General features: G+C 43.6%; 3 protein-coding genes across 3 annotated transcripts; 1 reads left to right on the top strand and 2 right to left on the bottom strand.

The window, feature by feature from the left end:
• Nucleotides 1-3,087: 3,087 nt before the first annotated feature.
• LOC139281672 (protein C19orf12 homolog) lies at nucleotides 3,088-7,315 on the bottom strand. The gene is made up of 3 exons (XM_070901782.1): nucleotides 7,115-7,315; nucleotides 5,603-5,764; nucleotides 3,088-4,804 (listed from the first exon to the last, which is right to left on the bottom strand). Exons 2-3 carry the CDS (start codon nucleotides 5,760-5,762, stop codon nucleotides 4,542-4,544), a joined length of 423 nt encoding a protein of 140 aa, XP_070757883.1. The 5' UTR covers nucleotides 5,763-5,764; nucleotides 7,115-7,315; the 3' UTR covers nucleotides 3,088-4,541.
• A 592-nt stretch (nucleotides 7,316-7,907) lies between these two features.
• LOC139286913 (tumor protein p53-inducible nuclear protein 2) lies at nucleotides 7,908-12,117 on the top strand. The gene is made up of 4 exons (XM_070907854.1): nucleotides 7,908-8,001; nucleotides 9,483-9,614; nucleotides 9,770-9,932; nucleotides 11,125-12,117. The coding sequence occupies exons 2-4, from the start codon at nucleotides 9,491-9,493 to the stop codon at nucleotides 11,351-11,353; spliced, it is 516 nt and encodes a 171-aa protein (XP_070763955.1). The 5' UTR covers nucleotides 7,908-8,001; nucleotides 9,483-9,490; the 3' UTR covers nucleotides 11,354-12,117.
• A 36-nt stretch (nucleotides 12,118-12,153) lies between these two features.
• LOC139286086 (uncharacterized protein F13E9.13, mitochondrial) lies at nucleotides 12,154-16,946 on the bottom strand. Its single transcript, XM_070906762.1, has 6 exons — nucleotides 16,874-16,946; nucleotides 16,217-16,299; nucleotides 15,957-16,137; nucleotides 15,344-15,494; nucleotides 14,985-15,112; nucleotides 12,154-12,377 (listed from the first exon to the last, which is right to left on the bottom strand). The coding sequence occupies exons 1-6, from the start codon at nucleotides 16,944-16,946 to the stop codon at nucleotides 12,154-12,156; spliced, it is 840 nt and encodes a 279-aa protein (XP_070762863.1).
• Between the last annotated feature and the right edge of the window lie 1,036 nt (nucleotides 16,947-17,982).

Genomic DNA, 17,982 nt, shown 5'->3' with positions numbered 1-17,982 from the left:
GGTTGGACTGAGCGTTAACAGTCTTCAATGCTATGCTGTTTTCTTGTATGAGGTGAAATTCCAGAAAGAACAGAACAGAACAAAGTACAGCTGTATTTAATGAACAAAGACCCGAAGCGAGCGAAGAGGAGAGCTGGTTATTGGACTTTGATCAGCTAGGTTGCTGTTAACAAGACTCCCAAGTAAACGCTAATGTTGCTCAGAATTAGCTGGATGTGTTATTAAGCGCCTGTTCGCTAACGAATTTGCCTTTGTTAGGGTCTTTTTATTAGGTGATTTTTGTGTTTACAGCTAGTTTCCAAAAAATCATTTAATGCAGGTTTAAAACATTTTTTTTCTTTTTCACGAACCCCCCCCCCCCCCCCCCCCCCCCCCCTTCCATCCCCAATAACAACATTCTCTGTCAAAAAAGAGAAACTTAAAGGCCCATTTGGCAGATTTTGATGTTTTGATTGGTTCTGTGGTACAAGAATGCCCCCTTTTTATTCTCTACTTTCCATCCTTTTTGGCCATTTTCCACTCATTTCTGTGTCTATTTCTGTGCACAAGAAAAATAAATTGTCGAAATATTTTCTGATTTTCAAAACTTGACAACTGTTGTAATCTTTAAAGATCATCATCTGTGAAGTCCTCTCTTTAGCGTAGTTGCCCTGCTCCAAAAACAACAAATGTAACGTTTTATTGTACACAACCGACATATTAAACACAATGTTAATGATAAAAGATCAGTGTTAACGTAGCGGGATGACGGGAGACGGATGAAATGTGCTGCTTTTAGTAATCAAAAGCACTTAGGTATGGTAAATTAACATAGGAAAGAGTTCAATTTCTAATTATTTACCAAAGGAACAGACTATTAAAAGTGAACAAACAAAAATCCAAGCTTGTGAAGCTGTTATAGATATCTGAGGTAAGACTGAAGTTTAAGGTACACCAGAAAGGGTGAATATTATATATATATATATATATATGTATATATATCGTCACCCTATTAAACTAATGGCATAAGTCATATTTTCTAGTTTTTGGGAAAACACAAAAAACTTCACCAAATACAGAACATATGATGTTTATTAATCATTTCACACAAAAAGGTCTTGACAGTAGATGACTGTTGGTATACAATGAACGTTGTTTGTCAATTATGTAAAGTAAAAGAATAAAGTGACTTAGGCCATTTTCTGAACATGCCTTTGTGACTTAGGCCATTTTAAACCTGGTTTAAAACTCAAAACTCATCATTCTGAAAAACATTTTATCATGCTTGTGCTCACTTGTGATTAAGGTATTGTCTGCTTCATCAGATATGGTCTCCATCGCTTCAAGAATGTTCTTCTCATTGTCGTTTTCATTTCTTAAGGTGGTGTCAGATAAGTCAAGTACTTCTCCTACCAAAAAGGAAAAATATTTCTTTAATTTCAATCCTTTGAGGTGCGTGGTCATAAATGTGTGATCATTCTGTAAAATGCACATTTATTTTTTCACAAATCCTATCCAATCCTGCCCCACCATCCTTAAGGCTACATTACAGAAAGAAGTATGCTGGCTAGGAATAGGTAGCTAGCTAGATGTTGGGTACGTTAGCTAGCTAGTAGTTGCTAGCTTTGTAATTCAACTATAACTTGTGAAATTGAGACTAAATTACTACAAAACATTACAGCCTAGCTTATGTGATGGTAAACCTTATCACTTACCAGTAGAAAATGATCCGAGAATCATGTTTAGGGCTTCTTCTGCATCATAAATCATCTTCTTTCTTGAGGCAGCTGCCATCATGAAAGCTTGTAAAATGGCCTAAGTCACACTCTTGACATAGGCCATTGTCTTACAGGGTAAAAAGAGCATGATCCTTTCAAGTAAGGGCTTAGGTGACTTTACCAGAGGTGGCCAGCATCACAAAGAGCTGATTTAGGCCAAAAAATCATTTTGCTCAAAAAGTGACTTATGCCATTAGTTTAATAGGGTGACGATATGTATATATATATACATATATGTATTATATACATATATGTATATATATATACATTATTATGTATTATATACATATATGTATATATATATACATTATTATGTATATATATATACATTATTTCCCTGCTACTATTACTTACTATCAGGAGATCTGTGCAGATGCTCAAATGTACTTCACTGACAACAACTTAACAGTACGGTATTATAGTATATTTTGGTATTTTATAGTACAAATGACTTGAATGTCAAATTCAGTGACGGCAACCTGAATTCAATATCTGAAAAAGTCTTAATATGTTCAGGTTTACATTAAAAAATCAGAATCAAATGTTGTCTTTGTTAGTACAAGTTATGTATTTGGAAATGTACCAGATTCAGTTTTGAATCACAGTTTCTTTTTATGTTTGTGATAAGAGTAATTTTTCCCCCCAATTAGAATGAAATCATTTTTATGTTGAAGAGGTTCTTAGGTGTTACAACCGATACCCCCACCCAACGCGGATATCACATTGAGTGACGGCTGTCCTACGACCTAATCTTAAGGTTTTCGAATGGACTCCCAAAATCTACACGCAAGACCGCCTTAGCCTGCTGAGGGAGCCTGGTTACGTTCCCGGAATATCATAACAATGAGGCCTATATAGTTGACTATGTGCCAACGACCGGATATTAGCAGGAATATCCGTGTGTGATAGGAGTTTGAAGATTGGTGGTACCCCAGTAAGACCCTGAAGGAAAAGATCAACACCGGGGGAGGTCCACAGTGAAGGGTGGCGGACACTCGCCTGGTTTCACACTGGGCCGCCTCAAATGCCCAAATCCCTAATTCACAATTTAGAGATAAATTTAGGAAATCCCTCCCTGTGTCCCAACTATTTAGAAACTTTAACAGTAATCTCCAAACAATCCAAAGCAGCAGCAAAACATCAGACAACTGAGTTGAACCTATTTAACATGTCCTTTCATGTTAAACATCATAATATATACATAGCAGCTTTCTTAGAATTCATCAATCAAAGCCAAATTATTATCTACTGTCAGCATATCTCAAGGAGAGGAGTCTTCTTACCTGAGGGGGGGCTACCTAGATGATCTCAGAGAGGAGCAACACAGGACTTTGGTCAGAGTGTACAAAGTACAACCCAATTTTATTGGAGTTTTAACAAAAAGAATAAATGGATACAAAAATGTTCAAAAAGGAAGAAAATATAACAATTTGGTAACAAAGTCTCACGAACAACCAAGGCAAAAACCTAAGCAGTCAGTCAGAGTCGCACACGCGCCCCCGACCTCCTCTGTCTTCCCTTTTTGTACCCTTTACCCCCCTCCAAGGGGTCAGGGGTTCAAAGCGTTTATTTTCTGAGCAACATATCGCTAAACACCATATGACCATTAACCACATTTTGCGAATACCTCATCTTCCCTGCTTTGCAAGAGTGTGATTTCACACTTTGTAGGGTGTCAGGCAGATGCATAAACCTAAACTGGTCTTCACGCCACCTAGACGTCGGTTTAGCAGAATGTATAAGAACAGGCTGTCCTGTCACAGGACGTCTGTTCCCTTTTCGGAGAATAGGCAGGTTTAACGTACTTCCTGTCCTTAAAGCTGAACTTAGTTTGAACTTTTCAACTGAGTTTGAAGTATCACTCAGAAAACAAAAAAAGGGGGGTGAGGGCATGACTCGGACACAACATAGGTGGAACACTCAACAATGTTATGCATGTTTTTTTTGTCTTTGACTTTCACTTTTTGTGTCTCTACGCCGGCGACAGCAGTGGACGGCGGCATTACGTTTTTCGGGTTGTCCCTCCCTCCGTCCCACTCTCGTGAAGGCGACATCTGAGGAACGCCTTGAGGGAATTCCTGCAAATTTTGACACAAACGTCCACTTGGACTTGAGCATGAACTCATTACAAAGGTCACCGTGACCTCACGAAACACGCTTTTGGCCATAACTCAAGAAGCGATGACCATATTTCACCGTTTGTCGGACAATTACTTGGCGACAATTGTGATGCAAAGGTCAAAGGTCACTGTGACCTCACAAAATGACCTTGACAATCCCACCCTGTGCTTGAAGCTTGTGTACAGTTGACTGCAGGGATCTTTTAATATATGCCTCCCCGCTGGCTGGCAGTAATGGGCTTCTACAGAATAGTCAAAAGCACCATAGCTTCCAATGTTTGTTTTATTTGTAATTCAAAAGCAGAGGTATATCAAAAAACACCCTGATACAGAGTTAGGAATAAAGACATTATTTTCAAATCCAGAGTAAATGAAAAAAATCGTTCTGTCGTACCAAACTTAAAATGTGCTACGGTCACTTTGCCTTCATTGATTGAGTAACACGGATAGGTTTCTATGGTGACCGTATAATGATTCTTTTTTCTTGTTAGGCTAGGCGCTCAGAGGATAGCAAAGGCTTACTGCTCAGTTTGGCACAGTCGTGAAAGTGAAACACCCATTATTGAGTTTTTCCCCAATGAAGTACAAAAATATGTTCTAAAAGGACTCTGGTTGCGTTTGGCAAGCCCCATCAATCCGGAAAAGTCCACGTGTGGCCAATTACTCAGTCTTGATAGCGCACCTCCGCTCTGAGCTCCTTCGTGATGTAGCTAAGCAGCGCGGCCGTGACCTGCTGCTGGAGAGTGGCGTTGCCCATCACCAGGGCAACGAGCTGGGCCGCATTCGTCCAGTCCAGGTTTCCCAGGACGGCCGCGACGTCATTGTAGAGCTTCCGTTTCTGGGTAGGCGACAGCTCCATCAGGATCTGAGGCAGAGGCTTGAACTGACTGCTGGACAGCCAGCCCAAGAGGCTGCCCGCTGTTCCACCTGATAGAGCCACAGAGAGGGGGGTACAGGGTCAGTGACAGGTCCAGTATAAATCGAATGTAAGCGTAATGTAAGACAACTGAAACCACACATTCATGCAGAATATTAAAGGATAAGTCTGGTGATATTTGATATATATATATATATATATATATATATATATTTTTTTTTTTTTTGTTAACAAATCCCATGAAAAGACCCAAGCCAACAAAATACTCATCGAGCACCAAATGTGTATTAGTCCACCTCTGGAAATAGTCCCCAACAAATGCACTATTTCCTCCTCTCTAAGTAATGTTTAAAGCCGGGTTAAGTCTGAAAGTATTGAGACACAAACTATTGGGTTACGGTCTATTCATGATACCTGTTGACAATAGAATAACACAAGCCTCATCCTTCTACTTGGCTGCAATTTGATATACTTATATTCCCACCCCGAAAGAGCCGGTTGTCTGGTCCCGTATCTGTTAGGAAAGACGGGGCCAGCCTGGAGCAGGTAGCAATTACAGTAACTACTACTCAGGGGCATTTTAAATCTTTATTAAATTATATTAAAAAACAGGCATCCTGCTGAAACCAAGCAGACACTGTTTTGCCCGTCAGGAGGAGGAGGAGGAGTAGGAGGGCTCAATACTTCCTTCTGGCCTTCCTTGGAATAAATTACCCGGTAATATGTAATACTGCAGCTGTGTTTTTGTAGGTGCTCCTCCAAAAGCATTTCTGTGCTTCCTTTTAGCCGCACAGTGAAGTTCAGCTCCATGACAGGATTTTACTCATCAGATTTTTATTTATTCTTACCAACAGCCATCCCTACAGGTCCACCGACCATCCCGCCTACAAAGGCACCTCCTCCTGCCAACGCGGCTCCTTGGGCGGAGTTTTTCACCGCGACTTTGATCTGATCGTGAGCCGATATTTCACAGCACAGACGCATGACGTCTTCCATTCGTGGAGCCATGCCTGCGTTGAGACAAAGGCATGATAGGAAAGAGGACAGTCAGGTCTACTGTGGTGTCTTACCTAAAGAATAAGAAAGACGCATCTTTAAGCCTAGGTTCGGACTAGAAGGAGACCAAACTCCAAACGCCATCTTGTTTATACCTACCTATACCGGCAACCTGTCTGCACCTGGCTAGTCTCTGCTAACAAAGTTGGCTTGTAAATGTACTTACTGGAAAAAATTAACAGCCGACTCCTCTATCTTGATTGACAGGTCGCCGTGGTAGCAACTTGTCAATCACGAGGTAGCCACGCCTTAAAGCATACCCTGTTCTATTTTACTGTAAATGGGACCATATTTTACTGAATGAACATCATGCTGTATTTAAGAAGACTTGAAACTAGCAACTGAGACCATAAACTCATTAGGAAAATGTTTACTGGGGTAATAAATCAAGTGAGAAGTTGGGTCATTTTCTCATAGACTTCTATACAATCGGACTTCTCTTTGCAACCAGTGGAGTCGCCCCCTGCTGGCCATTCCACAGTGATATTGTAGTAGAAAGATACAAGGACAATGCTCTTGTTTCTCCTGCGGGACTCAACTTCTTCAGAGGAACTGGAATAGCGACAAGAAAGAGGGAGGAGAAACTAAAGATGCAATCACGCAATACTGCGACAACAAATAATTTTGTTTCACTTTTACATTCAGCATTGCCTAAACAGCATAAAGTAGCAAAGAAAATTAATAATCAAACTAATTAAATAGCCTTTATGTCCCCCAACGTTTACAACTTTTTCACCAAACTCAATCTATATTTTGAACAAATCTTGATTTCTATGAAAATGATGTAATACTTTGACACTGCGTGCACGCCGAACATCAACGAGTCTGCCGTCAATTCATAATATATCGCAAGAGAAATTGTACGCGTTATAAATGCTTGGCGTCACCCACCATTATTATTATATTTCAAATTAGCCGGTTTCTGAATGGAGTTTGGTGTGTCAGTGAACTTTGCAGTCGAGTACTGGTCTAAACTGCATATATCCAATTATACCAAAGGGTCCGTATCAACTGACTTGGTGGTCATGATGAGTTTATAGCGGGGGGGGGGGGGGGGGGGTTCAGATAAAAGGACCCTGTGACAACACAGGACAATAGGTTTAATCAACTATGGTTTGATTAGAATTCAACACAATTCTACAAAGTTTCGTATCTACTTTAATACCGAACAAAATGTAACTTCAAGCGCTTAGGGGTTCATGTCTTTCTTTCTTTCTATTTAAGTTGAGGCAAGAGTTGGCAGACAGATGTCACCAGCCTTCTCTCGAGAATTAACTAATCGTTTCATTTACTTTCAGTCTTACCTTCAGTCCTGTCCCGAGTGTTCACAGTGGTAGTTTTTGCTCTTCGTATGCATTCGGCTTTCCGCAGAACTTTGAATTGTATGATGGGATGGCAGTCGCCCTACTTACTGCCTCCTAACTATATATCAGAGAATATAACAGACAAAATACAAGTCAATCTGTTATAACGCCACACATTATATACAGAGTGTGCGACTTCCTCTTCAATATGTCACGCATGCGCAGAATCGATCTGTGTTTTTTCTCAATATACTTTTTTTTAATAACTTTATTTAAAAGATTAAAAAACAAGTTTAAACACCTCGTGTACACAATTTAAGTCGACAATCACAAACTCGCCCAACAAATTGTAATAAAAAATAATTTAAAAAGTTGATTAAAAAAGTTAAATAAACATCTTGTAAAAAGCTTACAGTGATTATACGCTTTAACTGATTTTTTTTTGTTTTGTTTGTAGATTCACATAAAGAAGAAATGTATTGTTTGAAATGGACAGCCACTTCTGAGAGGTTTGTATTTTCACACAATAGGCAATGTTTGGTAAAGACATCGTGCCCTGGTTTAACTAAAGAATGATGGAAAAATTGAAATATTGACTATTAGAGCAAAATTCCGATTATTGGAAGATCAACAATATACACAACCCCCCCCCCGCACCGAAAAAAACATCCGCGCAAAACAGGAAGTGGGTTTGTTGACATATGACGACTGACGCACCCTCGCCCCGCCTCGATGGGCGGGGGTTTGGTGACGCTGCAGAGCACAGCGAGTACTCTTCGCCGATAAACAACTTCTGAGATCAAAACAAACCCTGAGGAGCAGCAACACAGCTGGAAGCTTTCTGTGCAGCGGCCACACCCGAGTAACACCATCGTTTCATCGGTCAGGTGAGTCAACATGTCGCCCTCTGTGCATCACTGAGCGACACTGGCCTGTTTTTTTTATTTTTTTTATTGAAGTTCATTTGTCTTTTGTTCTCTAACTGCAGCCCTCTCGGCTTTGCAGCCTTCGCTTGCTCGGTATTTGGACTGAATGTCGTCGATATTGTAATGTAATAATAACACAGGCCTCGATACGCCTGGAAAAAAGTCACCCAGTGCCAGCATAGAGGGATTACAAGAAACACGGGTCCCTGAGCACCCAGTCAGCTGTTTGTCAGGTTCTGATAGGCCCGCTAAGCGGACAGTGTCCGGTATGTCTGTGTTTACAGGGAGGGGTCTGGTGACATGAGGGATCCAGACACTGGGGGGAAAACACGGGTCGATTTATGTCTCTTAAAGACAACAGCAGAAATGTGCTAGTACATGTAATAGATGTGTAATAAATCATGGTATATTGTGGCTATAATATATTTTGGGATTTACCTGAGAATACTTTCAACAGCTAAGGATAAAAAAAAAACTAAGGTATTCTGCCATTTCAGTGAAGGTTTTGAGAAGTATCTACTTTAAAACTTGGATGAGGTCAGTGTCCGGACTACTTTCACTTGCTGTGACAGTACGATTTCTCAGTTTTAGTATTATTAAGACCCAAGAATGGCATGGGAACCTGTACCAGGGACTAACAAACACGTACAGTGTTGGTTTGACTTTCACATAATCCTAGGATGAGGCTTACTTTGGGGCCAAAGGTCAGTCAGCTGCGGTCTGAGGTCACAAAGGAAAGTTGCTTCCCTTCTTCACGAAAGAAACCTGAGCCAGTATCACAGATTATGCAACGTTGCTGTGATCAGTGTAATTTCAGCCTCCTGTGCCATCGTGTTCCCTCAGCTGTTTCAGTTCTAAACCGACCCCATGATCCCAGGTCACTGCTCAGGTTTCTGATGAGCCGTTGCTGATACAGAGCAGCTATTAGGTGTACAGTAGTCTCTATCTCTAAAAAAAAAAAAAAAAAGAAGCTCTGGCTTGTTTGTATTTTTGTAAAACACAATCACAATTGGTCTTGGGGCGGCGTTAAGCCCTTTTTTGAAAGCTGAAAAGGATCACAACTCGTCTCGATTTCCCCTGCGCTGGAAGTATTGCTAACGCCGTTCTAATCGCCACCAGGCTCGTGATGCCAGCAGGCGTTTACAATGTGGCGCCGTTTGATGATAATCTCAGCCCCCCTGTTTTTTACAGCCAACGAATTTCAACTGTTATCACCCAATCAGTGAAGAAGAAGGGCAGGCCGCACTAATCAAGCACTGATCTCCCTTGCTGTATGTGACTGTATGTTCAAATATGTGAAGTGGTGTGTAGTTATATCAGCCATAGGTAGAGGTTCAGGTGGAGGGGGTTACTCGGACTAACTCGCACTTTTGTGTTTAAAATGTGGATTCATTTGATGTCATCCGTCATTCCAAACTACTCCGCCGTGTCTTTGTCTCTAGTTTTAAAGATGATTGGAAAGATCCTCTCTCATCTGCTTGGTAATGCTGGAGAGGACTCGGAGGAAGCGGGCAGCGCTTACGAGGAGCTGATGGAGTTTGAGGAGGGAGGGTGGGTCATTGTTAACCTCCCAGGTGAGTGGCAGACCCCCGCTGGACATGCATACAATATATTATCCGCATCTGTATGATTTCAAATGTTCTTGGCTCAGTGAGTGTGCATGTTATATACCGGGATGAAAAAAAAAAGAAGAAGATCTGTTTGAACCCGATGGATGTTCCCTATACAGAGAACGGGCCGCTCTCAGCCCCTGAGGTGGATCCCCTCGAGAACCTGCTGATTGAGCACCCCAGCATGTCGGTCTACCAGATGAGATGCAGGATGAGTCGAGCGGAGGAGGAGGAGGAGGAGGAGGAGCTAGGCTCTGATGAAGATGAAGAGGACGCTTCCAGGTGACTTTCCATCTACACACTCGAACTCTCTTGTCTTAGATCTGAAGCCAGAAAGGGGAAAAGCCGCCGCCCCATTCACACTCGCTCGGTTAGTGAGATAAGCAAAGGTGTCCATTAGTTACCACACCTCCATGCAGCTCGTGTGGCATACAAGGTATACAATACTGCAAGGTTACAACATCCCGGTGATGCCGAATACAGAGGAGAACATTTGCAGCAGCTGGTGACGTAACTTGCCCTAAAAGCAGAACCACAACATAAAAACACTCCATTTTGAGTGAAAGCCCTGCACCCAGAATCCTGAGAAAGTAATTATAGAAGTCTTACCAGTAAAATGTACTTAAAGTAACCATGCTATGATTTCATGCATAGAATATGTTAATTAGTGAGCTTTAGAGGTGCTGGTATGCTAGCTGTCTCCTGACAGTAACTTCATATTAATGGACAGACATGAGAGTTGTATCAACCCTCTCATCTTAACTCTCTCTGCAAGGAAGCGAATATGCACTTCCCCCCCAAAATGTTTCCAGACTGTTCCTTTTAAAGCAATTGGTTCCCAACCTTTTCCTTAAGGGACCCCTGTTTTACCATGGTTTATACACACACTGACGACCCCCCAAATATCTATATTTCATTATTCATTGACAAGCAGCGTTATAACAAATAAATAAAGACAGAAACTTCTAAAATAACCCTTAAATTTCAGTGTCTTCTTCACAGAAATTAGGTAAATGCTGGTATTTTATAATTTATATATATAAATTCGTACAGCCTTAAAATCGAGAGGGCTTCATGACCCTCTCGTGGAGCTTTGGCAACCCCTGATGGCTGTCGGGACCCCCAGGTCGGGAACCACTGCTTTAAAGGATGAGGGTGGCAAACGAACCACTGACAGATAAATGTTTCAATAGTAAATCGTTATTTTGGGTCTGGAATCTACCGGCCACTGGTCCTTAGGCCAAGGTCAAGGTTTTCAAGGATCAAGAATGAGCTTTCAGGCTTAACTATCAAAACATTTTTGGGCCACTTAAGGTGTTTTGGCTGACATGTAAGTCAGTGGGTGTTACTACTACTATTAGTCCTAATGCTGATATTAACTGTATTTTCAAGATTTAAGGTTCAGTAATACTTTGTCTCTCTCATAAAGTATTTCACCCAGTATTTCATCAACCCCCCCCCCGTGTCTGTCCAGGCCAGCGCCCGTGAGTCGGCACATATCCTGGCATCTGGCTGCCTGGGGAGTCCCTCTGCCTTGCAACATCCAGCTGCTGGCCGTCCAGAGGGCCAGGACCCAGGTGGAGCGGAAGACGCTGAACCGCAGCGCCCTCCACAGGCGGAACCTGGCCAAGGCGCGGCCCTCCCTGGCCGAGAAGCGCTATGGCCACTTCAAGCAGCCCGGCCAGCGCCTCTACAACTACTGAGCAGGGGCAGACATGGAGCTGCCTCCACCCAGTGCCTTACTCAGGTTTGCCACCATTGTCTCACCTCACAGTTCGTGCCAGAGTCACCACCTTTCTGTTCATCACCAAAGGAACCACAGCACGGCACGATTTTTGATTTTCATTTCAATATTGGAGGCGGCCTGCACCGCGACCCTCACGCCTGAAACCAACCACTGAGGTGATCAGTGGGCCTCGATCTCCTGACATCGTGCAGGCTGGCTTTGTGCGTTACCAGGAGGAGACCAGCTGTTTGACTTGTTTAGATTGATTAGATAAGAAGGGGTGGAGCTTGTAGGAAGTTGGGGGGGTATGTGTGAAAGTTACTGTTAACAGTGTGTGACACTGATCCAAATGTGAAAAGAATTCAAAGATTAAACAGCACATTTTGATGTGTTGTTCCTGGGTTGTACTCAGTAAGTATTACATTTAGATTATAGATATTTAGACGTCCTCGTCCTGTACAGTATCCACATTGTGTGTGAGAACACAATACTCTGTGAATGCCCCAAGATGACTGTCCGACGTTTGTTTCTAATTGAGTCTTGGGGAGTAATTACCCAGCCCACTGTTCACGTTCATGCACTCTTCAGTGGGTTTTTTTCCACGTCACACAGGTTGTTCATTTTAGACTCACAAGTCTAAATACAGTTGAATATTGTATTTTTCTATTTGTGTGGATTTATAAAGTGTACAACAACAACAACAAAAAAAAATTGCAAATAAATGTTGTTTTCTTAAGGGGATGGCTGTGTGTGTTTAATGTCGCCGTACAGTGGGGATTAAACACCGGGGTGACGCCTCCCCTCTTGTTGTCGTCGTCGTAAGTTGCGCATCTTTCCCATTAGCCTCCTCACTCGCTCCGGGTCGACTGCGTTGGCCCAGTGGCCCCCCTCCTTGAAGTGGGAGCCGACGATCACTCCGTTTGCGTCGAGGTAGCGCTCAACGTTGTCATAGGTCACGCCGGAGCCCACGAGCACGGGGACCCTCACGGACTGGGAAACCTCTGCAAGGGCAAAGAAACGGCAGAACAGCGGGCAGGTCATGAGAACGTGCTCGGAAAGAGTTAACCGGTGTCTAATAACTAAAGGAAGTCGCAGGAACATCTTTTAAGGCGTGCAAACCCCCCACAGACTCACACACACACACACACACACACTGGCATGTGGGCTCCGGTATCATCCGGTATGTTTGTGTTAACGAGAGAGAGAGAGAGAGAGAGAGAGAGAGAGAGAGAGAGAGAGATAGGGTGCACATGTGTGAGAGGGAAAGAGAAAGATGTGTGTGTGTGTGTGTGTGGGTGTGTGTGTGTGTGTGTGTCCAAGGCTGTGTGCCTATTTAGCTCAACGTGTTTCTGTCACCTTGTATGTCACGTCGGAGACTCTCGCTTAAAATAGCTGCCCCGGTGTTACTGTGAGAGAGACGCGGTCCAGATTTCGACCTAGTGACTACAGCTGAATGAATCAATTCTTTTGGCCAGCCACAAGCTGTAAACGCATTGGCATTATTATACACACCACTAATTATTTTCAACATCTATTAATCTGCCGATTACTCTCACGATTAATCGTTTAGTCCGTAAAAGCTCAAAAATGAGAAACATGCTTGTCATGATTTCCCAGTGACCAAAGTGATGCCTTCACAGTCCAAAACCCAAGGACTCTTGATTTACTGTCACAAAGGACAAAGAAAAGCAGCAAATCCTGACATTGAGGAAGCTGGAAGCAGCAAACGTTTCCACATTTCAGCTTGAAAAAGTGACTGAAACGATTTATCGAGGATCAAAATAGTCATTTTCTTTCGAGTGATGGTTGCAGCTCTAAAAACTGTCCAGTGCTCCACTGTGTTCACCAGCTAGTCTCGAACTGTGTCTGTCTGCTGTTTGGTGCCGAGCAGGTAGCGCACAGTGGGCTACAGCAGGTAGCAGGGTCCCCCCACCTTCTTGAACGTCAAACTCAAGGACTTTCCAGGCCCAGTTCCTTCAAATTCTAGGACCCGACAACGGCATAGGTTGAGACATGGGTCAAGGTTAATTACTGTTACAACGCTGAGGGTTTTTATAATGAGAACTAGCAGGCTTTACAGAAGCTCACAGACAACAATTATCGACTAATGTACGAGAAGAAGCTCAGTAACTCCTCGTTTATTTCAAGAGCACAAAACACGTCTACTTCAACTTCTATTTGTGCACAAAATATATATATATATATATAAATTCAAGCCCTTTCAATGACCCGTGCCTATTTATGTCTGCTGTCAAAAAAACTTCAAGACCATGAAACCACAACAATGCGGGGGGGGGGGGGGGTGTTATGTGTTGATTCCGTTTAGACTTGTTTATCATTGTCTTTGCCCATGTTTGCAGATATAAGAGATTTTAATAGCCTAGATTTTAACCTAGCAGAACCTGGGGGAGGCTGGGGGAGAGTTGGCTGATGGGTATGGGAGGATACATGCTTGTCTAGCCCAGTTTCATTAGCCTGCCTCTTTAGTGGTGTGAAATCAAGTGTGCCTATCCAGGGTGGGTCTAAGTCTGCCTTTTTAAGGGTGTTTTTTAGTGTGCCCCTTAATGCATGAAGTTTTGTTTTTTAATAGATCTGAGCTTCTGCAGCCACATCAAGGCGATGACTAAATCAGCATTTTATCATCTCAAACAAATGGCAAGAACTAGACGTCTCCTGACCAGACATGGGTTTTAGAGAGACTCATTCATGCCTTCACTTCCAGCAGGGTGGGACTATTGTAACGGTCTCTTGTCTGGGCATCCCAAAAAGCCAACGTTAAGGCGGCTTCAGCTCCTTCCCCAACGCTGCCGCCAGACTTCTGAACGAGAACCGAGAGAAATGAGCACATCACTCAAAATAGGATATAATTACTTAATGTCCATTAACACTTTATTGTGTGTGTGTGTGTGTGTGTGTGTGTGAGAGAGAGAGAGAGACAGAAACAGAAACAGAGTGAGAGTGCATATTCCTGAACTGAGCCACAGTGCGGCCAGGCTTCAGATGGCTGCCATATTGTCATATCACTACAGGTGAGGGTGTCCTCTGCTGGACAGACAGGACAGTGACTTCAAATGAATTACATGGAAGGCTGTGGCACTTCGGAAATCTGGGGACTTACTTGCGTTTCTGTTTTTATTTCATTATTAATTGGAGACTTTCAGGTATTTTATAGACTAAATCAGTGGTTCCCAACCTGGGGATCCTGACCCCCATCAGGGGTTGCCAAAAGTCCACGGGGGTTGTGAAGCCCTCTTTATTTTAAGGGGGTAAGAATTTATATATATATATATATATATATATATATATTTTATACCATCTTCCTGCAGGTATTACGTTCACTATTTAGGTTAATTGTACAGTTAATGTATGTGGGTGGGGGTCGTCAGTGTGTATACAAGGGTAAAATAGGGGTCCATTAAGAGGGTTGTGGTTGGGAACCACTGGACGATGTTTGAAATAGCTATGAGTTGCAGCCCTACATTTGCTATCCAACGTGATGCTGATGCTGATGCTGTGTCACGCAGTGCATGACCAAAGCTGGCCTTCATCGCAGCTCTACGTGGCTGCTGTAGTCGTATGGGCCATTGTGGCGTTTTCTGCGGCAGTACCTCTGAGCTCCCGCGGGTCGGCCTTCGCTCCGGTGGCCACCCCTGTGATGATGAGTCCATCCGAGAGGAAGAACTCGGCGGCACGCGCCGTCTCTTCGATGCTCACGTCTGATGTCAGGGCGTGGGAGCTGGGGAAAAGACACACATGCAGTACACACGGGCCCTGATGCGATCACCCTCACTGATATTTTTTTGCCCAGTCGCCCCCCAAAACTATTTTGTATGAATCTTCATTTACTAGCAGTGAGGGACTGGATCAGTAGCTAGTCCTGGTGATTATGTCAGCATCATCAGAGAAAAGGTACCAGTGGCTCATGAAGTTGTACTCACTAATCCACCTGGACAGATGGTGACCTCACCTGTGCTTCTTTTTGATGTCAGTGAAGATCTGCACGTGCTCGGCTCCAATCTGCTTGCGATATCTCAGCAAGTCCCCGGCGCAGGCATTCAGGAGGCCCTCGTCAGCCACGTGAGAAAAGACGAAGCCCTCGGCCCTGATGAAATCCAGACCTGCGACCGCAACAGTAACGTTATAATGCTATGGTGGACCAAACACTGGCCACTGTGTCAAACACAGGTGAGGTTTGTTTTTTTTGGCCGAGCCTGACACACGAGTAGCTGACCTTTTTTTTTTGTTGCTGAGAGAGTGAGTGATTTCCTCACACACACACACACACACACACACACACACACACACACACACACACACACACACAGTAGCTTATTTCACTGATAAGCACACCTTAAATTAGAGCGGGTGACCAGACCAGGGTGATTGTTCAGGGATCAAGGGTCAATGTACATTTGTCATTATATATATGACAAATGTACCTTGACCCCCCCCCCCCCCCCCCCCCACACACACACACACACACACACACACACAACATAAATACAAATGATTAAAATTAGAATAGAATAGAATAAAATAAATGTATACATATATATATGAAGAATACATGAAGACTGAACCTGAAGCCAGAGCTACGGCCAGTGCCTGCTGGTTCGCAGAGGACAGTATCTGCACTCCGAGTGGCAGGGACGGACACACGCTTCTCACAGCAGCGCACACCGCGGTCATACAGGCGCACACCTCAGGGCCCACGGAGAAGGAGTAAGGGACATCATGCATGTTCTCGATGATCACACCATCCTGAAATGGGGAGTGCGGGGGGGGGGTTACTGGCTTGCCTGGAAAAAACTTAATATGTACAACCCCTGTAATAACTTACAATCCCTGCGTCTCGGTAGATCGCCGCCTCCCTGCACGCTTCTTCCGTGATTTGGGACATTTTCATACAACCCAGGGGGGTTCCTGAGATGGGAACGAGGAGCTTGGTTACATGCGGCGCGAGATACCACAAATCACAGCTCCCGAATTTGCAGTGGGGAGATGTAACGAAGCACATCTACTCAAGTGCCGTACTTAAGTACACATTTGAAGTACATATACATTTCCACTCATTTGTTTTTTCTATAACCATGTTAATGAGTGTCCAGTTGCTTACTTTACACGTTTTCATACAAAACATACGATGGGCTTATTAAAATATGATGTATTATTATAGATTCAACTACACCAACAGTAGAAGTAATTAAGAATTTGCTTCACCAATTGCAAGAGCAAAATGCACACATTAATTCCGGAGCAAAAACAGTCTAATAATGGAATACACCCATGACAGTGTAACATTCTGCACTGAGTCCTTCTCATTTTGATCCTTGTGCACTTCAATGCACTCTCAATGCAGGACAGTTGGAGTTGGAGTGTGGTATTGATACTTTTGCTAACAGTAAGTAGGTAAGTGAAGGAGCTGAATACTTCCTCCACCACTGAACACCTCACATTTGAACATTGGAGGGCACAGGTCAGTGCAGTCTTAGTTTACCTGGTAAGGCTTTAACATGGATCATTCCAATAACCACGGATTTTAGGCGCCCGAAAAGGTCCAAAAACTTCATGTTCCCGTTTCTGTAGAAAAACCAGAGAGTAGAGAGGAGGAGGGGGGGTTCTGTTTTTGTCTTTCTAAGCATAGACATCACGTGACTGGCCAAGGGTCAGCTTTGTTTAAACAAACACAATTTAAATAATTAACCGTCTTCAAAATCGAACCGGTGGCATGGGAAACAATCGCTATCTTACTCTACCCCGCCACCTCGACTAGAAGCGAGCAGGGCAGCGAGTTGGTTTATAGAGCAGGGCTGCGTGGTTGCAATGGGGGGATAGGTATGGCAACCCGGGCTGGAAATGAGCGGCCAAATGATCCGCCCAGGGTGACAGCGAGCGACAAGCTTACGTAGAGTCGACGGAAGGAAAATGCGCAGTTGCCTCGTGATATTTGTGTCGGGTTACGTTTTATTTCAGGCATAATCCAAAAGCACTGCCGCTTTGTTTACATCTGGCAGACTAGCCACGCGGTGCCTGGGCACTTCCTCTTTGGAAGCTCCGCCCCCCGCAGCTGTCACGCGCGGCAGCCACGCCTCCCGTTTTGTAGGCTAAATTATAAACTTATATTTTTCTCTTCCTCGGCACAGCGAGGACCGATTACATGAAACACGCGTGCTCTGCATGCGCCGCAGGCGTGAAACTGTGGTGAACGGATTTGAAGTTAGACCACAAAGAGGCGGCGAGGCTGACGGTTTAGCGCCAAGTTAAATCCACTCCTCTCTGACGTTGATGCATCAAGTCATCTGTTCCCTACAAGGCGCCAGCTCAGTAGAACTAGCCCGGCCTGGCACAGACACAGAGCACCTCCGAGAGTCTGAACAACAGGCGGGGAAGTGAAACAACATTCATATTTATATTTCAGAAGCGGATAAGAGTGAACTTCAAGGGCAGAATCTTGAGGTGAGTGGATGGAACAAAACTTGCGACGATTGCATCGAGTTGGTGAAGCTAGTTTCAGCTGCAAATGGTGTAGCCATTACTTAAATGGTGACTGAACAAGTTGAAATGCGGGTGGTTCGTGTGGAGGTAACGTGTATGGTTTGTATTAAA

This window comes from Enoplosus armatus, chromosome 1, assembly GCF_043641665.1.
Source record: "Enoplosus armatus isolate fEnoArm2 chromosome 1, fEnoArm2.hap1, whole genome shotgun sequence".
Classification (NCBI taxonomy): Eukaryota; Metazoa; Chordata; class Actinopteri; order Centrarchiformes; family Enoplosidae; genus Enoplosus; species Enoplosus armatus.
Note: the sequence above shows the minus strand (reverse complement) of the source record. Positions and strands in the feature narration are given on the sequence as shown.